Consider the following 25,392-nt stretch of genomic DNA (forward strand, 5'->3'; position numbering starts at 1 on the left):
CTGGTGTTTGTTTGTTGTTTCGGATAGGACCAGAATTTTGGTTTTTGTTTTGTTATTTTGTAGGTTATTGTCTCTCATGTATACGGATAGGTTGGTTAGTTGCCGTTGTAGACCTTTTGCCGACTGGTCCATCAAAATCAGGTCATCGGCGTACCATAGTCTTGACACTTTACTTGTTCCCAATTTCGGCGGAAATGCTCTCACTGTTTTTTTGGATTCCTGAAAGTCGCCGATAAAGGCTATGAACAGGGCAGGGGCCAAAGGACAGCCCTGTTTTACTCCTCGTTCTGTATAAATCTGTTCTGAGAGGATCCCTTGCCGACTTAGGCGCACCCGTAAAGATGTTGATGTGTGGAGCGCCATAATTGGGACAAGTAGAGGGCCCGGACAGTTCCAAGATGGAAGTTTTGACTATAGTTTGGATCGGTCCACCGAATCAAATGCTTGTGACAGGTCTACCATCGCCATGTAGACCTTCAGAGAGCCTCTTTTCACTTTTGCTTTAATGACGTTGAGAATTAGGTTTATCGTTGTACCTGCACTTTTTAGAAAGCCAGTTTGAAAGATGTCTGCTGCTGGCGAATTAGTGGCCCACTCTTTGAAGTTACGTAGCAAGACGGATGCGAAGATTTTGCCAATAATATCTAGTAGCGCTATAGGCCTGTAGTTTGCTGGGCAACTTTTGTCCCCTTTTTTGAAAATCGGGACCAGGACTGCTTCTGTCCAAGTTTTCGGAACTTGCCTCTGCTTGTGGCAGTATCTGAAGAGCCCACAAATTGCGTGTGCCCAGGCGATCGGGTGCTTCTTAAGATCCAGATTACTCATCCCATCAGATCCCGGGGCCCTCAAAGATTTTAAATTGCCAATTACTCTAGAGATGTATTCTACGTTTTCCAGGTTTATCCACAGTTCAACAGACGCACATTGCATCTGCGAGACTAAAGTTGGAGGTGGCCGATAAAGGTCCGTAAAGTATGAGATCCAATTTTGTTCTGATACGGAATTCGCAAGCATAGGTGTGCTTTGGCCGTTTATGCTCTTGAAAAGCGTCCAAAAATCTTTAGTGTTCCTTGATGCCCAGGTGTTTAGCATAGCTTCAGCGTCGTTCTGGTATAGAATTTGTCGCTGATGCTTGAGCCATGTTTTGTAGAGCCTCTCGCCTGTATGGTATGCAATCCACGATTCGGTGGATCCTGTCTTTGCTGCTAGTTTTGTTAACTTTCTCACCTCTTGTCGCTTGGCAACCACTTCATGATTGAACATGTGGGTGTGGTTTGACTGATTTTGTGTCTTGCCGGTGAAACTCACTTTGTAAGCGACTAATAGGGACGTGTACTCGGGACTTGCTTCTGCTGAGCCACTACTTGTACAGACATGTTTATTCATTAGGTTGTCCTTGAATGATTTTACATTTTCAGATGTTAGTCGGAGTAGGTTTTGTTGTTTATTAGACTCCACATTGGAAAGATAGTAGTGTCTTTTCTGTTTCCCTCCACCCCATGACAGCTGAAGGAGGTTATGGCCACTTTCAATAGTTTTCTGCACTGTGAATTCTACAAAATGGTGGATCAGACCTTCCGTGATGTAGATGTAGTCCAAGGTGGCTGAGGCACCCGACCTTTCCCAAGTTGGAATTTGGCTTCTGTGATCTTGGAGTGACGCTACGTTAAAGAGCTTTCTAGACTTCATTAACTCCGACCATGCTTTACCTCTTTCGTCCATCTGCGGTCCTAACATCTGGTCTCGTCCACTTGATGTTGCAACTCCACATTTAGCGTTCAGATCTCCACATATTATCATGTTTGGGAACTTCCGGTCAACTGTGATTTCATCAATAGTATTGGCTATGGAGTTGCAGAAGTCTTTGATTGTTGTTCTCTCAGGGTTCCAGTACAAGTTGATTATCGCCAATTCTGTCTGCGCCCAACAGTCTAGGTAATGGTCATGGTGACACCATGTGGTTTGTGTAGCAAGCATGCTGTATCCCTCTGTGATTTTTCCCTTTGGGGTAATTCCAGATCCCAGGCGAACGGCAGTCAGCAGACCCGCAGAGGGTCGTCCCAAGCTGGACCTTGTTGCCGGAGAGACTTTGATTGCGAAACCGTCTAACGACGGCTTATCCAGAAGCCAAGTATCTTGTAGACAAATGAGGTCAAAAGAGCCCAAATTTACCTCACTGGGTCTCGTTAGGTGGCGATAGCCTCTAGTGTTCCATGATGCCATTTGGAGAGGGCTTTCTTTGGGTTGATTCGATGGATTCTCAGTCTGTCTCCTAGTGGCAGGCGAACACGGGGGTCGTTGCTATTTCTTTTGAGTAAGTGAAAAGGTATCCGAAATCCACTTCCATGGTTTGGATGCAGGTGTTTCTTTCTGGCCCCTCATTACTGGCGATAATTTTGTTTCCATGCGCTGTCTTTCTTGAATGCTCTCCACGTTTCTTTGTACTGAGTCCAATGATACGTGGTTTTCACTGGTCCGAGTTTTTGGGTGGTCACCATACAGTATTGACCGTTCCTCTTCCCGTCTTTTCCTAAGAACTAACCATCTTGGTTCATAAAATTGATCCATCGCAAAGGATTTTGGACGGCGATGCCTCGAGGTGCCCCTTTTTTCCCTTCCATCAGGCACCTGTGCTGCCTTGGGTTTCTGTAACTGTTGAATCTTTAGACCTAGGTGTTGGAGGTCTTTAGTTACTTCAGCGGAAATTTCCCTCATCGCCGTATTTCTTATGTGGAGGTATGCTTTGGCTCTTTGCTCTCGGTGGTAGGGCTCGACAAGTCTAAAGTCGTCGGATGTTAAATGTCAGAGTTTTTCGACTTTCCCCAGTAGTTTTAGCACTGTCCTACGATTAAGTACTAGATAACTGTCTTTTGCTGAAATCTGCTCCACTTTGAAGAGTGACGATTTGTCCAGTTTATGAATCTTCTCGGGTACTGCCTCATATGTTCTCGAGGCTACCTTAGGGGGTGAGACTCTATGCCTGCCATGTTGATATGTTTGTTCGGATCTTCGATTGGTTTCCCTGTCAGAACTCTGTATGGGTGACCTTCCCCTTTTCTTTAGTTCTTTAAGTGCTTCTAGACCGGCACTTGGAGAATTTGATCGTCGTCTATGGGTGCGGGCTGGGGGGTCTTCCTCCATACAATTCCTCCCATCATGAGCGACACCTGTCATTTGTGAGTTGGAAGTTGTTTGGGAAGACTCGGAAGAGGCCCTTAAGTGGCCCGCTGATGAAGGAGTCACTGCTTCGACGTCAAGATGTTGTGAGATGTTCAGCAGCACCTTAGAGGGATCTAAATCGCCACTCGGTTTCAGTACCAAGACTGGCCCCTTTTTTTCTTGGATTTTTGTAATTTCTAGACTACTATTCATCCCTTGCTTAGGTGCTGAATAGCCTGTAGGGCTAGGGCCTGCTAGGGAGTTGGCTTCACTCAACGTTTCTTGCATGCGGGTATTGGCCGGATTTTTTTCCTTTATCCCCTTTGCGTTTCCAGAGGACCAGACTACAGTGTCCTGGGTTGACGTTGGCAAGGAATTTTTTGGGGGTGCTTTTGCAAAGATTGGGGCCAAGTTTTTGAGCTTCTCAATTTCTGAGGTCTGAGTAGATTTTGATAGAGATGAATTAGAGGCTTGGTCCATATTGGCTCTATTTTTCAGCAAAACAGCTCCTGTTTTGTCTATTTTTTCTTCTAAGTTAATTTCAATCCTGTTTGAGTTGCGTTCGACGGCAGTTAGATACCCTTCAAGGAAAGTCAGTTTTTCACTCATGGAGCTTATCATTGAGGTATTGTCTTTGAAGGCCTCATGGATTGACTCATAGAGCTTGCCAAATGGATTTAAGGCTATTGTGAGGGCCGACATGATTGACATCAATTCTGCTTTTTTTTTTTATGGAGTTTCTTTTTCTGCCAACTTAAAATTTCACTCAACCGCCTAGTTTTAGGCGGGGTGTTGAGGCCTCTTTCGTTTTGTGACTGTATTGATCTTTCCAGGGACCTTCTCTCTGAAGACATCAGTTTTTCTTGGGTGGCTGACGAGGTTTCCCCCGACAGTCTGCAGAAATTTCCTTGGATATGTGGACGTGTCCATGCGTGGTGGTCTGCAGATTGAGTTGTCTTAGAGTCCCGTCTTAATCTGTCTTTTATTGGGACCCCTGGGATTTGGGCGATCACTCCTTCGGGCGTAAGTTCGGTGTCTACGATCTCTATTAATGGTTTGCTGGATTCATGGTCATTGCTCTTTTCGATCTGGCAGCTCTCTATTTCCGTATTCTTGCTGCTATGCGGGGGTACAATGCTCTCTATCTCTAGACTTTGATCTGTACTTTTAGCCGGGGGCCCATAGGGTTTTTGAGTTGGAAGTGATCCATGAGTGTTTGCATCGATATTTTGAGCTTTTGACCTTGGGGAAGGATCTTTAATGGCCTCCAATATTTCCGCATCCGAAGGGTCACAATCCTGGTCTAATTTTCTTGTGTTTTGTGAAATATTCTTTCAAATATGTAGAGATCAATGCGTTAGCCAAACATTTGGCACCCCCATGTGTTTTACCAGGTACTTTTCGCGTTTTCCTTGACAGTGTTTTTTCCGACCTGGATTTCAGTTTGATGTTCCCTTTTGTAAGCAGAATCTTTGGGGCGCAGTTAGAATTTGCTGGGGCTGGGGTCTGTGATCCCATGGGTCTCGGCAGGGCCTCGCCTAAGGCAAAGGCATCCGCCGGATTTGTGTACGGCCTTTGAGTTGAAACGCCCTACGTTGGGTCTGTGCCTGTCATAATCTTGTCATTGGATGAGGTTTGATTCAGTCTGTTCTGTTGCCGATACTTCAAGAGGGGAGATCTCCCCGTGCGATACTTCAAACACCGAATCTGCATCTGATCGCCCAGTTGGAGAGGACGGCTGGTCCTCGATGTCCGTGACCCAATAGTCGTCGGAACTATTTCTGATAGGTGTGATTTTTTACTTCTGCTGCTTTTGCTGCTTTAGAAGATCTGTTTGTAGAGTTGTGCTTTGATGGACTTGGGCTGTGATAACTTTCCCTTGCATAGACGGTGACGTCAGCTGTATGTTGGAGTCGCCCATACCGGACTTCCGAATTACGGCATGGAAGCGCACTCCTGTTTCAAATATCCGATTCGGCGTTGCATCCTCAGTAGATCGCAACGAGAGCTTTGCTCCCGGCCGTTTGGACTCCTGTTGCGACTGTCCTCCGACAGTCTCCGGCAAGGAGTCACTCGTAGAGACATCGAGACGGTAGAACGGCCGGGGGCTATGCTCGTTGCAAGTTTCGGTGGACCCACTGGTCTTGTAGGAGAGAAGCGCTTCTTTGGGGGAGGCGCTTCTGCCTTCTCATTGCCGTCCCGGCCCACTGCCAAACTTGAAGATGAAAGATCGTTTGTGCGGGGGACCACGTCATCTTTGCCCACCGAGATGCGTGGGTTCGAGCCCACAAGCGATTTCCCCAAAAGCGGGGGAGTCAAAGTGGGTGGGCGAGCGGAGGATATGATGGTGTTTTCCGTGATTAGCTGCACAGGTACTGTGGTGACGCCTTTCCCTGTTTTGCAATTCTTCCCCTCCCTACCATTCTGTTGGTCTTCCAGTTGTTCTGGAGGGAGTTTGCTCCTGAAGAGGCGACGGCTTATGTCGTCTTCTATTGGGGAAAGAGGCCCCATGAAAATTCAAAGCTTGAGTTTAATTAGGTGTGTTCAAACTGAGTTCAAGTGTGTACAAGTAGGGAGACACTCACTTCAGGCGAAGAACCTCTTACCGTCACCCGTCTCCTGGCACCTGACACCGGACACACTGCTTCGCACACTGCGCCGCGCTCCACGCCTGCGCGGTGTTTAAGTAGGAAGTCCTTGCAATTTCAGTAGAAATGAAAAGAGGACTGCAGAAAAACACCATCCACTGTCCACTTAGCTGAAGTGAAGCGTGAAGAGCAGTAGTGATCCTTCCTCACGACGCACACCGGACACACTGCTTCGCACACCGCTTTATATTTAGCTACCGAAAACCGCCAGTTCTGTACACCGGATAAGGTCACCAATGAAGCAACAACACCATGCTATTCAGGTCTACAGTCTCCAACATTGTTTTTTTACTGGTATTATTTTTTTCACTATGATGGGAGATTTTTCTATACGTTATTCTGAAGAGCAGGAAGTCCCCACTTACTGGAACAGGGAATTACCAGATAATTATGTAGTAGACAGCATTGTTTTATGGCATATGCAGGCTTGGCTAATATTGTATCACATATAATTTACATGTAAATATATTTGTTATCTTAGAAATGTCTTTGGTCCACTGATGAAGACGTGGTGAAACAACACCTACACGTTAAAACTAGTCGGTCTTGTTACAGTCTTGGAAATATGCTTGGGTCCTATTCTGATAACCATTAAGATCCATCCAAGTTTGAAAAAAGAAATACACATATGATGTTGATTATTGTATTGGTGTTGACATGTAATGAGATGACATTTTGTATAAATATGATTGGTAAGTTGTTTTTGGATGAATGAATTAGGTTAGAATTTTAGATCTTTTCCGATTGCTGGATATGAATTAAATTTTACGTCACTCTTTATGTATTTTAATTAATGTGATTTTACCTTCATTGAATTGTTGTTTCTTTTGATTCATTCATGATTTTTTCATAAACCACTTTGTATCATTCTAAAAAGAATATTTGTGATACTTTCTTTCTTTCAAAACATAACTAGAAAGATATAGACGGAACAAATCGGATTGTCTTGGCCTTAAGCCCCAGAATCTGAGACACCCTTGTGCTTATTCCAGCAGATCTCTATGCTTCAATAATAAGCCGTCTTTCAAGGGTCATGGTTTTATATCAGGGTTACACAGTATGTGCGATAGTTTAGAGCCTCATATACTCTTTTACAAATTAATTGTGTTGTGTTGATTTCTAGTGGCTTCTGAGGCACCCACCACCGCAGCTACAGAAGGGCTCCACGACTGTGACTGCACCCCTTTTCAGCAGTAGTCAGAGCTTGTCAGATCTCCTTACAGTAAGAAATTCACCACCCACAGCACAGCAGCATATAGCGGTGCCGCAGAGGGTCCCAGGAACAGTGATATTCTCCAGCTTGGGGTCTGGCATGGATTCGCATGCTCATGAATATTCCTTGTCTTCAGGCTGGGAATTCTCTGTAAAAGAAAACAGTTTCACTTTAAGACTGTATTTCTCCTCTAAGCCAATCACTGTCCTCTGAGTCATACTGCCCCATCCAATGACAGTCCTCTCCCTAAGCCCTGCCGCTGGCTGCCATCTTCAGATTTGTACTGCACGCTTCAGTGGTGGGAGTCCTTGAGTTGGTCTCTGAGCTATTTTGTATTTTATTCGAAGTTTTTCACAGAAAAGTTCTATTTTTGTTCCATCAGAGCCCTTGTGCACCTATGTTCATCAGCCGGCATCTGGGATCCGTTGTCGGTGAAGTTGCACGCACCTCAAGGGTGATTGTTTGTCAAAGTCTCTGGAAAGCTGTCTTGGGCCTACTTTGTGCCCTCCGACCATGGCGGAGGAGAAGACATGGTGAAGGACATTTTTCAGACCCTGCACCCAATGCGGGCTAAGGAACGTCTTCGTGGAGGACAAACATCAGAGGTGTATGTACTGCCTGCACACAGACCACAACGAGGATGGCTATGAGATATGGCTGGGCTTCTCGAAGAAAACGATAGGTATAGCAGGCTGGCGGTAAGGCCCCTGAATTGCTCCGTGCAGTGTCATGCCTTACCCAGTACCGGTCGGTCTGAGGAGGCATCTCCCTCTGTGAGGAGGTCGAAGTCCTTTGAGGATACCCCCTTTGAGGACCCCCCATCCATGGCAGCCAAGAGAAGGCCACAAGCTGTAAGGCCGATTCTGCTGGATTTGGTGCTAATGTAGGTCCCATGTTGGATAGATGGCGATCACCATCGCCGTCCGCCTCATTAGCCAGCCTTCCATCAGGTTCCTCCTCAAAGATGAAGTCCTCCACCCCGGCCAAGTTATGGAACAAATTGAAAAAACAAAGGCTGGAGGAAGAGAAGGAGGTCTCACAGCAGGCTCATCAGGCAGAGCCGAAGATGCTGTTGACCACTTAGTTGACATCCTCTGGGGCGACCGCTACGGCAGGTGGTACCTTTCCGGTGAGGCATGTCCCTACAGTGCAAATAGCATCCCTGCCTTCCAGATGTGAGACGGCTGCCGAAACAGCAGCGAAGGCTTCAGGCACCACTGGGGGGGACATGGGTTCAGGTCCCGGTACACGGCCCCCAGGAGGGAAAAGGACAGGGTGGGGCAAAGAGACCCCAAAGCAATATCATTCAGCCAAGGTTTACGTTCAGCCAATTCGACATCTCCTCCACGAGGGCAGGCCACGAGGAGGACGGTGCTGCATGGCCTAGTACTCCATTCCCTCCACAGCTGAGTGACATATCCATGGACATCCTGTCAACTCTCCACACCCCTGTGACGGAGATCCAGCAAAGGTTGCCTCCAGCACAAGCACCTGTTGTACCGCAGGCCCTTGACCAGCCTCCACAAAAGAAGAGGAAGCGTCATCCGACGCCGCCACATCAGCCTCCTCCACCATGTCGCGACCCGACTCCACCAGCGGTCCCGGATACACACACAGACACTAGTACAGAAATAGCCACGGAAACCGACGAAGATGAGGACTTCGTCCCGGCAGATGATGAATCGTTACACCTGGACACCCCTCATAGAGGCTCTCCACCAGACGAAGTGGGATTATTCCACTCAATGATCTCCAGGGCCTTCAAGCTGTTTCAGATGGTGTCCGAAATAACCAGGGAGGAGGGCGTCCTATATCAGCGACAGGAGTACAAGAGGAAGACGATCATGGCTGTACCCTTTTTGGACAACATTTGGGAGGAAGGCCTGGCCCTCATGAAAAACCCATGCACGGCTCCAACTAAACGAAACAGGCTGGAGAAGAAATACAGGGTGCCAGACTCAGCACCCAAGTGCTTGAGGTCACAACCATCGCCAGACTCGGTAGTGTCAGCCACCACAAGAAACCGTTAAGCCAACCCGGCCTCCGCATCATCAGTCCCCCCAGACAATGAGGGGAAGAAGATGGATGGGGAAGAGAGTCATCTACATGGTGGCATCCACGATCAAGGCGGCTAATGATCTGGCTATCTTGTCCCGATATGACCGGGAGCTTTGGTACAAGCTGGGCCCTATCCTGGAATTCATCCCCGACACCAAGAAAACAAGAAAATGGAGGCTCTCCCCCTCTTTCAGGAAGGGCAGGTGGGGTCGGACCATGCCATTACGGTGGCAGTGGACATCGCTGACACAGGCTTCCGACAGATGGGAAATTGAGTTTGCCTTCATCGGCAGGGATGGTTGAATGCCACTAACATTTGCCACGACGTTCATGTGAAGGTGCTGGACATGCCTTTCGATGGCTAAAATCTGTTTGGTAAGGCAGTCGACGAATCCCTTCAAGCCATTAAGATGGATACGGAGACAGCACGTTACCTTGGCACTCTGCAGCAGCATCGTTCGCCGTCTTTTCACTCCTCCAGTGGAAAGTCGAGCGGATCATCCAAGGGATACTTTACGTCATACAGGCAACCTCCCTGATCCCCCATGCAGGAAACCTACAGGGGTCATTCCCAGGACTATGGTGGTGGAGGTCCGCATCACTGTCGCGCAAAGGGAAGGGCGCAAGCCTGAACCAGCCAAGATGTCGGGCCCCCACTCGTGCACCCCGGTGGGTGACAGCAAGTGGAAGCAGATCACCACCAACAGATGGGTGCTAGATGCTCTCGCCCAGGGACACACCTTGGAGTTCAAACCCAGGTACCCTCGTATTCCACCGGGTCCCCATCAGGAGCAGCACATCCCTCCGCTCCTGGAAGAAGTGCAAGCTATTTTACTGGAAGGGCGATAGAGCTCGTTCCCCAATGGCTCTGTGGCTCGAATCTATTCCAGATACCTTCTGGTCAGAAACAAGACGGGGGTTTGGGGACCTATCCTGGACCTGCGTGTATTGCTCTCCCAAGAGTGCAAGGACAAACATAAATCGCCAATGCAATTATAGAGCAAATACTTTGAACGCAGAAAGACTCAATAACTCGCAACCACACACTCTTAGAAGATAATCAGCACTTATACGGCTATTTATTCAAAGCTTAGAAGCAACCAGTGGTAACATAGAAATAACTCACAGAAGTAACATAGACATATATCACAGAAGAAGCAAAGAATTCAAAAGGAAATACATCACCATGAGCGTAACTGGATTCCTCATCTCGCCCAGAAGCGGCTGGAAGACCCCGGGAACCGCCAGGCCGAGAGCACCACAGCTCACAGGAGTGCCGGACGTAAGCGTCCTCCTCCAGCTGAAGTCTCACCTGACCACCTCCGGGTTTCCGCATATATACACACTCCGCAAAGGGGTGGCAGTTCTCGAACCTTCTGGAAATGGCACTTGTGCAGTTGATGAGCAGCCGTCGGTTGCCATCTGGGTCAATCGAGAGCTACCCTCAAGGAGCAGAGTGCCTCCCTCCGCTAAAAACACGCTCCGCGGAGAACAGTAACAAACCATAACAAAGTTAGCTTTCCCAGCAGAAATGTGCTTGACCGCATACCAGGCCTGGAAAGCATGTTTTCCTCAGCAGCGTGAATCTAACACTCAGCAAAATGTGTGCAGCTTTCACTGCGGCATGAAGTAAATATCCATCATGGCTCTGAGCGCTCCCAGAATACACTGCGCACGAGCGCCATTTTAGTTCAAGCATAACACTGTGCCGTCTAAACATGTAAGAAATACCAAAAATTCAGGATTGTCTTGTTGCAACACATGCTCGGCCAACTGGAGGAAGGGGATATTTTGACACTTTTGGATCTAGAGAATGCATACTTCCATGTCTCCATCCACAGGAAACATCAGAATTTCCAACGGTTCGTGGTACAAGGCCAGTGCTACCAGTTCAAGGCCCTACCTTTCGGCTTAGTCAGCCCCAAGGGTGTCCACAAAATGCCTGGCCCCGGTGGCGGTCCACATGCATCTGCAGGGTGTGTACGTATACCTGGACGATTGGATGATATGAGCCCGCTCCCGGAAACTGGCCAATGAGCAAATGAAGTCAGGCTACTTCAGGAGTTGGGGTTCTCCGTGAACTGTCGTCCTGCATCTACCTCATTCATCTCTGCAGGTTGCAGATGCGACCCCTACAGGAATTATTGGATGCACGTTGGATACAAGTGTCAGGGAATTTTGGCAGGTGATAAAGTGGTGGGGTTACGCTCCCACATCACCCAGGTGATGAGATTTCAAACCTCGCCATACCAGGAGACGGTCACCACGGATGCCTCTCTGGAAGGTTGGGAAGCCCACACCGGACGTCTACACGCCAGATGTCTGTGGCTTCAGGAAGAGAAGGATCTGCACATCAACATCCTGGAGTTACGAGCAGTGATCTGGACCCTCAAGTCTTTCCTTCCTTCTGTCTCTGAGAGGCAAGGTGGTGAGGATCTTCACGGACAACACCACCACCATTTTCTACATTAGGAAGCAAGGGGGCACTCGATCCCCAGCGCTTTCCAAGGAAGCTCAGGACTTGTGTTCCTCGTCCCGTTCCATCTGGCAGGCATTAAGAACACCATCGCCGACTCCCTCAGCAGGGAGCTGCACTCCTGCCATGAGTGGGAACTTCATCAGGATCAGGAGGACCATCTGTTCGTCAAATGGGGCAGACCTCTCATCAATCTTTTTGCCATGGCGGTGAACTCAAAATTGCAGTAGTTTTTCAGCAGATTCCACCAAACGAGTAGCATGGGGGCGCATTCTTCTTTCCTTGGGAAGGCCTGTTTCTGTACGCCATTTCCCCTGTTTCCTCTCCTGCTACGTGTGATCAACACACACAGACAGTGTTGGTGCAAGATGATACTAATCGCCCCAGCGTGGCTGAGGCAAATTTGGTGTCCGGACCTACTCAGCCTGTCAGTGTCTCCTCCAGTCAAGTTGCTGGTACTTTCGGATCTGCTCATCACAGAGAGTGGTGCAATCCTTCATCACGACCCAGAATCTCTGAACCTGAAAGCATGGCTCCTGCATCCTTAGAGTTTGGAGGTTATGAGCTGCCAGCAGACTGCAGGGAGATTGCCGCCAAAGCCAGGGCATCATCGACTCTAAAGTGCTACAGCCATAAGTACAATCTTTTTGCTACATGGTGACGGTCGCAGAAGATTACCCCTCTGAGGGTCACGACTGGCTCAAGCATCCTTCAAGATACACCTGCCGGCCATCTCACGCTACACCAGATCCCTGGGAAGATCCTCGCTGTGTCCCCACAGACTTGTCAAGGAGTTTTTCAAGGGGCTTTTACAATCTTTTCTTCTGGTAAAGACGCCTGCCCCGGCATGGGAACTGAACGTGGTCCTGACAAGACTCATGGGGGCACCTTTCGAAACTATGCATCAAGCCCCACCGCCAGACGAGTGAGTGAGATCCAGGCCCTATCCTGCAAGCAGCCGTATCTGACTTTCCACGAATAAAGGGTGGTACTGCGTGCACACCCCACTTTCATGCTGAAGGTTCTGTCAAAATTCCACCTCAACGAGTCTTTGGTGTAGCCTGTTTTCTTCCTGAACCCTTCATCGCCGGCTGAGAGGTCCTTGCATTTGCTGGATGATTTTTTTTAAAACTTGATTTTTGCATTTTAGTAAACATATGTACCAACAAGCCCAAACAGTGGGCTACTAACATGCCGCCGTTGCCCCCCTCACGCGTACCCCCCCACCCTCTGACAGTCCCATCACACAACAAGCAGTTAACGCATTTGCATTTACACAGGTGAAGTCTGTGGTGACTGATCAGTTGTCTCGGTTGGTGCTGCGCTGGAGAGGAGGTGCGGGATGTACGGGCCCCAAATATCTGGGGGTCTTGCGTGGTGAGGAAGTGTCTTTATAAATTCTGCTTCCGTTTCTTGGCAGTATGTAATGTCTCTCCTCCAGTTCGCAAGAGTGGGGGGTGTGCCTCGTCCCCACGCCATGGCTACTCTTCTACGTGCCAGAACCAATAGCATGCTTGCCAGTTTCCTAACGTGTGAGGACAGGGGTCTCGTTAGGCCGAGGAGTGTCACCAGTGGTGAGTGCCCCACTCTCTCGCGATTATTCCGTCAGTTTCGTCGAGCACATCTGACCAGAATTTAGACACTAGTGGGCAGCTCCACGCTAGGTGCAGGAAGTCAGCATCCGGGGACCCGCATCGGTCGCAAGATGCATTAGACCCGGGGTGATGTCTGTTTCTCTTTTTAGGGGTATAATAGGTTTGGTGCAGAAAGTTAAAGTGGATTTGTTTGAAGCGGGAGTTGAGTGCCACTTTTTGAGTCTGTTGTAAGATATAGCTCCAGTCTTCATCTAGAATGGGGGTTTGAAGCGTGGTTTCCCATCTTACCTTTGTTTTGGGGTTCGAGGCAAGAGTGTCCGTGAGCAGGGCTTTGTAGATAGATGAGCCCAGTTTGCCCTCCCCTTGTGCCTGAATGGTTCCATGCAGCAGTTGCCAGGTGGGAGGTTGTTGTGGGAATGATGGGATGAGGGCCTGCAAGGTGTACCGCACTCTGAAGTACAAAAAGATGTCAAGGGAGGACGTACCACCCTTCTCCTTCGCCTGCTGGGGTGTTATGAAGGTGTCTTGTGTGAAGAGGTCACCAAGTGTTTTTATTTTGCACTTGTCCACCCAGATCAGATACACTTTCTCAGCGGTGAGTGGGATCCCGGAAATGAATTTCGCGGGTAGAAGAGGAGAGTATCTAAGCTGAATCTTGTACTTTTGGGCCATTTTCCACCATATTGTGTAAGTGGATTGCACTATGTTCAGCGTTGTGTGTGGCACAGCCTGATTGCTGATAATCACGGCCCTTAGTAAGTTGGGTGAGGCTAGAGCCCGTTCGACCTGTACATGCGGTCTTACGAATTGGGGCTCGTACCAGTGACTGAGAAATTGGGCTTGTGCTGCCCAGTAGTACCGTTCCAAATCGGGTAGAGCTAGGCCACCCTTAGTGACAGGAAGCACGAGGGATGAGTATGCCACCCTTGCGGGTTTGCCCGACCATATGCGGTCGAGAACCAGGCTTCTCGGATTACCCAGGAAGCGCCGGGACAGCAGGATGGGGCTGTTGGCGAAAAGGTACAGGAGTTTGGGTAAGATTACCATTTTTACCAATGAGGCTCTTCCCCAGAGGGTGAGCGGTAGCGATTTCCACCTGTTCACCTTGTCTCTTAATGATTTCAGTGTGCTTTCATAATTGTCTTTGAATATGTCTTGGTGGTTCAGGGACACTCTAATTCCTAGGTATCGGACGTGGGCTGTCTCCCAATGGAAGTTAAAATCGTCTTGAACTATTTTGGTCTTTGTGTTTAAGGGAAAGACGATTGATTTAATTTTCAACCCTGATAACAGCCCAAACGTAATTATTTCTTGCATGATCGGGTTAAGGTTTTCACTGGGGTTTTTCATGAACAGGACTATGTCGTCGGCATAGAGGGATATTATTAGACGGTGAGGTCCTATATTAAGCCCTCTCTGGATTTGGCGTTCCCTTGGGCCCGCTGCTAAGGGTTCCATCACAAGGGCGAATATCATGGCGGATAGTGGGCATCCCTGCCTAGTGCCACGCTGGAGGTTGATATGTGCCGAGCGAGTCGACCCGAGCGTGATTGCTAATAGGGGCTGATTATAGAGGAGTGAGACCAGCTTAATAAACTGTTTCCCCATGTCCGAGCTGCTGTAGTACGGCGAACATAAAGGGCCACTCAACAGAGTCGAACACCTTTTCGGCATCTAGCAGCACCGCCACTGCCTGCTGTTCGGGGTCGAGTGCTGCCAGAACACCGAACATTCTGCGTATCCCGAATGTGGTGTTTTGGACATGTACGAAACCCGCTTGGTCAGCGAGTACCAGTGCAGGCATTAGTGGGAGAAGCCTATTAGCGAGGATCGTGGCCAGGATTTTGTTGTCCAGATTAATTAGTGATATGGGACGGTAGGACTTACAATCTTCAGGAGGCTTGTCTTTTTTGTGTAGTAGTATTACGTTGGCTTCTCTTAATGTCTGTGGGAGAATGCCGGATTCGATCGCTTCTTCAAAGACATTTAGCAGGAGAGGGGCAATGAGAGAGGCGAAGTGTTTATAAAACTCACCAGTTAGCCCGTCGGGTCCCGGGGCTTTGAATGGCGGCAGACTTTTGATGGCGTCTTGGATCTCTTCCAGCGTTATGGGCGCATTCAGTGGCTCAGAGTTCCCCTTCCACCCAGTACAGTTCTGTGTCGTTGAGGTAGTTCCGGATCGCATCGGAATCTGCTGCGCCCCCGGCGCTGTATAGATCTTGGTAGAATGCCCTGAATACTTTGACTATATCTTCTTCTTTGTGCAGCATATTTCCCTGCGGCATCCAGATGCTGTCCACCCTTGTTGGCCTCCTGTCTGCTGCTATAAAACGAGCAAGAAGGGCTCCAGGCTTCTGGCCTTCGCCATATTGTCTAATTCTGTGATTGTGACCCAAAAATGTAATCTCCCGTTCAGCCAGGTTTCTAAAGTTCAGAAGTTCTTCTTTCAACCTCGCCCGGATGTGGTCCGAGTTGTGAGCGGCTTGCTGCTTTTCTAATTCCTTCAGGTGTGTTTCGCTGGTCCCTAGTTCGCGTCTGATAAGTTTCAGGATTCCGTTTTCTTTGGCTAGGCAGACGCCTTTTACATAGCATTTGAGAGATTCCCATAGCACTCCGGCGGAGTTGACGGTGCCTTGGTTAATGTCAAGAAAGGTGTTGATTTCCTCGCTTAGCTCGGTGGCGAATATCGGATCAGCGAGAGATCTGGATTTGAAACGCCATTGGGGAGGTCGTGGTCGGCAAGTGGCATCCGAGTATTACCGTGGCAAGTATTTGACATGTGCCCCATTCCCAGTTGCTGTGAGCGGAGACTAGCAGATAATCGATGCGGGAGTTTGTTCGTATTATGAACACTTGAGCGGTATGTGTAGTCTCTGGCTTCCCAATTCTGGATCCTCCATATGTCCTATAGGTCAAACGCTTTGCAGATCTCCTGCACTTGTAGGCTAGCTTTGGACGGATGTGCAGTTGTTAACTTTGATTTATCTTTCTGTGGGTCAAGATGAGTATTCAGGTCACCTCCCCAGATTATGGTAGCGTTTTGCACTTGCGAGAGGCAGGACAGCACCCAGTCAAAGTTGTTTGTACCGTCTGTGTTGGGGGCGTAGGAGTTGACGAAAACCACCTCCTCTCCCTCCACTATGCCCCGAACTAGAAGAGCCCTTCCCTCGTTATCTCTTTCTGTTTGGATCAGGCGAAACCCCAGTGAAGAGTGAAGAAGAATTGCGACTCCCCTGGCATAGGATGAATATGAAGAGAAGTAGCGATGGCATCCCCAGCCGCGGGCCCACAGGTGCTTGTTTTGCGGTAAAAGGTGGGTTTCCTGAATCATTGCCACCTCGACCTTGTGGCGTCTGAGTAATTGCAGAATCTTGCGTGTCTTGGCCGGGATGTTGCCCCCTCTAATGTTCCAGGTTGCTACTTTGAATGTACCGGTGATGATTTATATGACAACCGATTGCAGCAAGACCGGAGTCGGAGTCCCGATACATGGGACGGCTGAATTGCATGGGAGCAGCGTCAGGCGGGAGGGCTTGTAAGGGGCGGCGGCGGGGCTCTGGATGAGACCCACGGTTAGGCGGTGGTGCATTGTGCGCATTTCGAACAACAACAACAATAAAACAATTTTCCTTACACGGACAACCCCCAACTCGTCCGTTTGGGACCCCCCAACTGGGACATAAGGCGTGCGGTGCACGGGTGGCCTTCTGAGGCTTAGTCCCCAACCTCCCGTTTGCGAAGATTGTCCTGATGGCTTAATTCCTGCTTGCTTTGGATCAGTGTCGCAGGTGTTTATCACAGCAGGACTTTCTCAGCTCTTTCTCTGTTTGAGGCTCCGGGCATTTGGTTTACGGATTTACATCCCCGCCGGTCGAGGTATAGTGTGGCTTCTTCTGGGGAGTTGAAGAAATGGGTATTTCCCTCCAGTTGAATGCGAAGCCTCGCCGGGAAGAGCATCGAGTACGTAATCTGGTTGACGCGTAGTCTGTGTTTCACATGGGTGAACGATCTCCTTTGGGCTTGGACTGACGGCGAAAAGTCCGTGTAAAACTGGATGTCGTCCCCGTTGAAGTGTAGTTTGCCCTTTTCCCTTGCCATTCTGAGGATGGAGTCCCTGTCCTTGTAGCTTAGGAGCTTGGCAATGATCGGGCAGGCAGGGGCTCCCGGAGCAGGTCTTGTTGCAGGGATTCTGTGGGCTCTTTCCACTATGAACATTTGCGACAGGACTGCGGGACCAAATAGCTCCGTGCATAGTTTTCCGATGTGTTCTTCCATTCTGACTGGTATTTGTCTTTCTCTGACTCCGACTAACCTGATGTTATTTCATTTGGAGCGGCCTTCCAAGTCCTAGTTTTTGGCGTGTACAGGTTTCATTTGGCCCTCAAGTGTGGAGACACGGGAAGTGAGTGCTGATGTGCCGTCGTCCAGATCTGACACTCTGTTCGACTGAGTCGTGCCTGTCGCTGTGTTTGTCGAGCCGGTGCCGTAACAGGTCCACCTTGGATGAGAGCGAGTCGATCTTGCTGTCCAGGCCGCCTATACCAGCTTTTAGTTCCATCAGGATTTCCCTAATGTCCGTTTGTTGCTGCAGCTCTGCCTCCGACTGATTGTTCGGAGATTCTGGCCGGTGTTCTGGTCTGGGTGTTTTAGGCGCTGGGCCTGCATCAAAATTTAGTCTTTTCTGGGACTTGTCAGGCTTCCCCATCTTGAACTTGGCTACGGTGTCGGAGCGTCTGATTTTCGGGTGTAGCAAAGGCGCGGTCGAGGCGATCGGATTTGGCCACTTTGTGCCGTGCGATGGGCCGAGGCCCAGCCGTGCAGGGAGTCGCTATGGGCCAAAATGGCGGGGGTGCCGCAGAGCGACCCCGATCTGTTGGCGAAGCGTAGTCTAGCCTGTTTTGCGTGCTTCTGTGGGTCTCCACGCGCCTCCCACCCTCACCTGCGGGTGGTTCGCTCACTGTCCTACTGCTGGCTGAGAGTCGTGGGGCCGTTCCTCAGGGCCGGCGGGGCGGTGCCCCGGTTCCGAGCGATTCCCACCGTGCCGCCTTCTACTGGAGGTGGCTGCGGCAGGTCCAGCGGGTGGCTCTTGTCCATCTACGAAGGATTTTGGACAGGCGGGTCGGGTTTTCCAGGCCCCACGCAGTTCGTGGTTGTGCCGGACGCATTACGCAGCGGATTTCTCACGGAAGGCGAGTCCGATTCACTCCGAATATTCGACAGGGATGAGGTGCTGCGCTGGGATAGAGTATTTCTTGCGGATTTAGTGGTTTCGCCCCAGGATTGCCACGATTAATCAGGATTCATGCGGGAGGTAGCCGGGAGCTCACAGGGAGCGGCCATCTTGGTCTGCCCTCTAGCGCCCTCTATCGCTGGATTTTTCTTGTGCCTTGCAGTTCTATGTGGCATGCAAGTTGAGTTTTCGGAAGACTTCTCAATTGTGTGCGAACTTTGAACTTGTGAATCATGGGAAGTCCAAGGCTTCCATCTCAAGGTGGCTCTCTGGCTGCATCATGCATTGTCATTGGCTGGCTAATCGGCTTCTGTCGGGCCGTCCGAGAGCCCACTCCACCAGAGCGATCGCTGCGACAATGGCGTTCCTTTCTGGTGTGCCTCTGCTCGACATCTGCAGGGCTGCAATGTAGAGGTCCATGCATACCTTCACGAAGTTCTACTGCGTCAGCAGGAATTCTAGGGAGGAGTCCAGAGTTGGCCAGGCAGTGCTACACAACCTGTTTGCTTGAGGTGAGTCTGTTACAGGGGTGTTAATTTCTTCTGTTGAGCCTTGCCACCTGTGAGGCTTGTGAATTGCTGTGTATTCATTATTCATGAGCATGTGAATTCATGCCAGATCCCATGCTGGAGAAGATTTATGTTACTTACCTGTAACTATTCTTCTCCAGCATGAGTCTGGCATGGATTCACATGCGAACCCTCCCTCTGGTCCCTCTTCGGCTCTTCTTGGTCATACTGCCACTTTACGTGCTTACTATATCTGAAGATGGTTGCCAGAGGCGGGGCTTAGTAAGAAGACTGTCATTGGATGGGGCATTATGACCCAGAGGACAGTGACTGGTTTAGGGGAGTTTGTTTTAAAGTGAAAGTGAAACTGTTTTTTCTATTACTGAGTATTCCCATCCTGAAAACGGGGAATATTCATGAGCATGTGAATCCATGATAGACCCATGCTGGGGAACAATAATTACAGGTAAGTAACTTGAACCTTTTTCTGCCTCTCTAGTCACTGCATTTGTCTTCAGTTGTGACCGTAGATTTCCAAACCTTAGTTCACCAGCCACCATGCGGCAGCATATGAATGTGCCCACGAGGGCCATAGAAGCCGCAAGGATACATTTTCTACATTTCCACTCTCCCCCCCCCCCCCCTGAGCATGCCAGTCGCTCTCTTTCTCAGGCTTCTGCTATGAACATCCTTGACTTCCACAGCTGCCATTTTGCAATCACTGCTCGATGTGATGCCACCTTGTGCTCTCTTGGTAGGATTGTGTGACCCTCAACCACTCAAATCCACACCTCTGACCCTTGTTTTCAGCTTCAGCTCGAGTGGGCACAATGAGATGTCGCTTTTTCAGACTCCAGTTCCCCACACTACACCATCTTCCCCTGAGAGTAGATCTGCTCACTTTCTTCCCTCCATTTATTGAGGCTAAATCTGAAATAAAAAGCCTAGGATCTGGTTGGACACTGATCCTTCTCTCAAAACACAGTAATTCAAGTGGTAAAAGTGGCTTTCTTTGAACTTTGTCTGAATCCACTTCTACCATTTATACATCTCAATGACCATGCCATGGTGGTAGGGATGATAGTTCCAGACTGGATTACTGCATCAGCCACTAGGTTGGAGACACAACTAAACTACCCGCTTGTCTGACTAGCCCACAATGCTGCTGTAAGGTTGATCGCCAGGGTTCAGAAAAAAATACCATATCCTAGGTCTGCAGAGGGTCCTACATTGGCTCCCGGTTAAATACTGAATAGATTATACATCTGCTTCCTGACAGTAGTGTAATTCATAACAGAGAACCAGCCTGTTTTACAGCTGACGCCTCAGAGTATATCCCTGTTTACATTTTTTGGTTGTCTCTTGCCTGTCAAGATTTCTAGATATGGAGGTAGACCTTTCAGTATTTAGCCCTAAATCCTGTAATGTACTCTGCCCGGTTATTTGCCTTTCCTCCAACCCCCTCACCTTGTATAGGTGACTTCTCCTAGTCATGTTGCAGTCCTTCATTTTCAGCTCTGGATAGGTTTGGCATACTATGTACCCCACGACAAATCACTGGGCATTTGTAGTACACCATTCTATCTTTCAAAATCCTCAAAGTGTAATGTAAGCATGATTTGCAGAAATACAATATGCTATGTTTCACCTATGTAGGAAGTTCCATTTGCTAGTCTTTCAAAAAAGAAATTAACTTTCATTCTGTTATTGCTGTGACAGCGAAAAGGCTTCTAATGCATAGTATAAATATTGTGTTAAAATATCTTGATTTCTTACCTTACAGGTGGGCAAAATATGTAGCGGAACAGAATGGCTACTTGGGTTATGATCTGAGGAAGGCTCTAGATGCATACTTGGAGATGTCTTGGTAAGTTAACCATTTATTTAATGCTGTGCGCACTTGTTTACTTGTATGTCGCTCCAAGTCAGGACTCTTGGACACTGCTTCTGAGCACTTAATGTAGGCAAAACATTTACTTAAAAGCCAGTCCCTCCACCTCTTCTGTCAAGTGGGAGGCCAGCTCACATTCAACTAAATTATTTTATCAAAAGGTACACATAGTTTTTCAAATGCAATGAGGTTATTACTGCTAACATTTGTTTCTCAAACAGTATTGTTTGATTCAGTCATCACAGCTTTCACTAAACTCCTGAATGATTCCCGGTTTACACTGAGTGTGTACCATCGTTGTCTTTACTTGTGTGTGGCTTCTATTGGCAGCCATTGTCAATTTTACCTATTTATAAATACAGTTTTGTCATGATTTACAACCACCCCCATGCCAGAGCCCAATCTCCACTCCAAAGGTGGTGTAAATGCCCAACTGGGGCTGTGGCAGGTTTTGCACCAGAGAATAGTGCTGTACCCGAAGCAAGGCTCTGGAGAAAGTTGTGTCTCTGCATTTTAGTGCAGAGAAACTACCACCCCTGAATACCTGACATGCTTACTATTGGACAGCAAATTTATTGTGTGTCCACGTTCTAGGTGAATTTATGTATCAATGTTTATTATCCATGTGTGTATGATAAACCTTCGATCTTATTAATATCTTCCCTACACAGTTTTATCACTAAACCAATGTAAGTGGTTTCAACCCAGCACTCCACCTAAGTCAATGCCTATGCCCAGCTGGAACCTTTATTTATATATTTTTATGTCAAAAGTTATTTTATTTCTGGATGATGTACCCTTATATAACGCCCCTCTCTTTGAACCCCCCCCATTTGCCCCCGGTCTCACTGAACCAAGAAGTAGGTTTGTTTTGCAAAGTTAAAAGGTTTATTTGATGAATTAAACAATATACATATCACACTTTTATGAATATGAACAATATCTAAATATCACACTTATTAATATTTATACACTGATCAGCAATGGGTGATATCACAACAATCAACTATCTCTTTAATCAATAGGAGTATGGGCGAGAAGAATAATGTAGCAGAGAATAACTTTGTGTGGACTCAATGAAATGCAATGATATGAAATTAATGCAGCACAGAAATAAAACTTGATATGAATTCAATCAAAGACAATGTAATCACTCTTTCCCCCTGTTATTACTCAATCCCCCCTAATATGTAGTATGAAGAGGTGAAATGAGGACACACAGGTTTCAGGAATATACCATCAACAATGCAGTTCAATCCCGATTCCCCCAGCAAGCTTAGAGAACAGGAATGATTTTACACAGGTCAAATGCCTTTGAATGTGATTTGAAATGAATGGAAAAAATGCTAAAAATGGATTTATTTTAATTCGCTAAATGGGATTCAGAATTAGTGAGAGTTGCTTTGGATAGGTTCAGGTAGACACTAGCAATGATTGTTGAATGACTAATAGATAGGAAATTGAATTCAGAGATTGGATGCAAGAAATAGCAATTTTATATGGAATGAAATTGAGCCAAATGCAGAATCGCTGCAAACTTTACAGCGCGCGAGAAATGCGATTACAGAACAACTATAAGGAGTGCGGTTCTTACTAAAGCTGAGGATGTTAGCTTCAATTTAACACTTAAATTTCGTTCCTAGCATGTATGGTTCAAAGGTTACAGAGGGTTTAGTAAAGGTCGATTTTTCTCAAGAGTCAAGATTTCAAAATGAAAGATGCACGTTGAAGATTAGGAACAAAGATTTCTTAATACTAGGTAGTCTATGGAGCCGCAAACTACACGACGGCACAGCCACTGATCCAGAGGCGCCCCCGGATTGTTTCTATCTGCCTGAGACGCTTGCCTTTCTCCAGCAAATATATAGTAGTGCAAAGATGATTATCACTACAATTATCACAGGATTATATGGATTAGAGAAGGATTCAGAATAGACAAAAGAGATTCTACAATACAATCTGGATATGTTGGAAGGGGTTGGATAGGATTACTTAAGGTTAAGAGATGGCTATGGACAGTTCTATGCTAAATACTCACAACTATGGGTTTGGAATGGGCTGTCAAGATCTGGTCAGAGGTTTGGACTGGAATTCGCTCGCCACCGGACAGGTCTCAGGCGCTTGGTTCTGCTCTCAGCAAGGCACTCTGGTCTGCACGGCCTCCTGGACTGGATCTGACGGGTTGGTTCTGGATACAGCTCTGCTCTACTGGTTTGGATCTCTGGGTTCTAGCAAGGGTTCTTCCAGAAGCAGCAAAACAGCACGGCCAGGCTGTTGGATTGGTTGTGCCCCTTGGAAGTTAGGGATTAAATCAGGTTGCAAGATTTTAAAGGCCAGCTGAGAAGGGTTCAGCTGTTTGGATTGGGCCTTTTACTTCAGGATTCTGGAGTCTGGATATGGGTTCTGGAGTCTGGATATGGGTTCTCCCTGCAGAGCGCTACGCCAGTCGATCAGTTGATGGGTGAATGTGTGTGTGTGTCCCTTTGCCCTCAACAGTCCGTATTTATGTATTTCCCAAGGGGGTGGGAAGGCTGATTATACTAAACCCACCCTCTAGGAAACTGATTGGTCTAAGTATTCCCTCTCTCCTGATTCGAGAAGGAAACAGTGTGTCATGATGTGTCATGTTTATGGTCCAGGGATAAACCCTCCCCTTTGTTTCTGACCAGAAAATCTATTTTTCATAAACATTCACAATATCCCAAACTTGCTAATATTACATATTTACATTACAGCTTCGGTTCACAAATGACAGTTTTTCGCGCTTTTGGTCGGTTACTCAGCGTCAGTTCTGTACTCACATACATGCACATACCATCTGGGAATATTCCTGTAAAGTTTCATATTCCTAGCATAAGGCTAATAGCTACAATCTTAACATTTTCGTGGTTCAGTCTCTGAACATCGCACAATTTTGAGAGTAGTTTTAAACTGTGAGCGACATTTTCATTTTAATAACCTCTAAATTCCATATTTTTACCAGTTCGGCACAATTTTCTATAAGTCTTTTTCTCAAACATATATTTCCTTCAGTTCCCAATCCACATTTTCAGTGTAGCCCCGCCTCCAAGGCTTGGCTGAGCCAGAGATGCAACCTGAGCATTTTCCTGCCAGCAGCTGGTTTCTATTGACACCCGAATTAACATTTTCTTTTCAGTCAAGGGAGTCCTTTGTTTCCTAGCAGAGCAACAGGCCAAAGTCCCCCTCCCAGTCCCTTTCACACACCCCTGCCAGTTTCTCAGCAGAGCAGGGGGGAAGATTCCTTTGTTGGATAGAAGGTGTGGAATGTCTTTGAAGCTCAGTGTGGCTAACTTTACTCACTTTTAAAACAGTGTTTAAATAGTCTTGTCCTAAAATACAAATTACATTTTTACAAATACATCCACAAATCTCTTATTTCCAGCCTTTTTAAAATATAGTTTTGAACTGTATCCACCTCTATTGCTTTTGATAGGAGTTATTTTCCATACTTAGATCTTAATGTAGAAGTTTAAAATGACAGGTTAAGTAATCGCCAGCTTCTGACACAGCCGAGTAGCGGTACTGCACCCATTTTTGACATATTCTTCCAAGCAAGCATCTTTAAATGTGGATTTTCTTCTGAGCAAATATGTTTCTGCTGACATTGTGATTAGGTGAATTCTTTATATACAGTGACGTTTCACACCCAACAAGGAGGTTGGATCTCTTGTGATGTTTGGGAACCATGATTTTTGCACTTTCCAGTGTCAAGGAAAAACGGCTCTGTGTTTCTCTTGCAATGCAGGGCTGCTTTTTCAAATAGTTTCATTTTCCTCTGTGAGCAGCTAAATGATGGGTTTTGGCAGCGGTCTCCTGTGTTACCACTGACATAGGCAAAAGTGGATTGGCGGCCTATTTTTCAGGTTTTCTGCGTACCTCTGGGTGATTTTTAGCGCGCATAATGCTTTCCAGCGGCCATTCTGATGTTTCTGATGCAAGCAGTGCGCAGTAATGTTGCAGGGCATGGACTAGTGGGTTAAAACATCCCACACCGAGTGTTTGTATGTGCAACATAGTGTCTTTCACACTCGCTGTGACTGCTTTGTTTAGCATTTATATATATTTATTCTCTTGTAGTAATAATACATGAACATTCCAAATAGAATAGTCAAGCAATATACAGCTCCTAATATTACCAATAAAGTAGTGAAGTATATTCAGCATCCCACTCTTATAAAATGTTAAAACTCCCTACTATCAGTCACAAGTGTGTATCCACCGTGGCATAGTAAAACTTAAAATCATACTGACAATTGTGATGCTGTCGATTAGCAAGAGCACAGGTGAGGTTATATGGACCAATCTCTGGATATCCCATTAGGTGGAAAGGGTTCAAAACTCTGTCAAAATGTCCATGGCTTCTATGGGTAACCAAGACGAGTCTAAAAGTGATCTAGAGCCATGAATCAAATATGCTTAAAGGTAAAACATTTCAAACGTCGGTCCAAAGGATTCCTCTTGGAAGATTAAAAGGCTAACCTAACAAAAGTACATCCTGGTGTCTTAATAGCCCTCCCATATTAAAGAAAAATGTATGTTGAAACCATCTTACTCCAGCCCCCACAATACTGAAACAGTAAAAAGCATTGAAT

General features: G+C 47.3%; 1 protein-coding gene across 3 annotated transcripts in view; it reads left to right on the forward strand.

Annotated features, from left to right (window-relative positions):
* Positions 1 to 25,392, forward strand: part of SEL1L3 (SEL1L family member 3) — a 797,084-nt gene that overhangs the window by 633,086 nt on the left and 138,606 nt on the right. For all 3 annotated transcript variants that reach the window (XM_069631849.1, XM_069631850.1, XM_069631848.1), the window contains exon 17: positions 20,672 to 20,755. In XM_069631849.1, coding sequence (XP_069487950.1) covers positions 20,672 to 20,755 — 84 coding nt within the window. The remainder of the gene's footprint in view (positions 1 to 20,671; positions 20,756 to 25,392) is intronic.

This window comes from Ambystoma mexicanum, chromosome 6q (genome assembly GCF_040938575.1).
Source record: "Ambystoma mexicanum isolate Mex_15411 chromosome 6q, UKY_AmexF1_1, whole genome shotgun sequence".
NCBI classification, from domain to species: Eukaryota; Metazoa; Chordata; class Amphibia; order Caudata; family Ambystomatidae; genus Ambystoma; species Ambystoma mexicanum.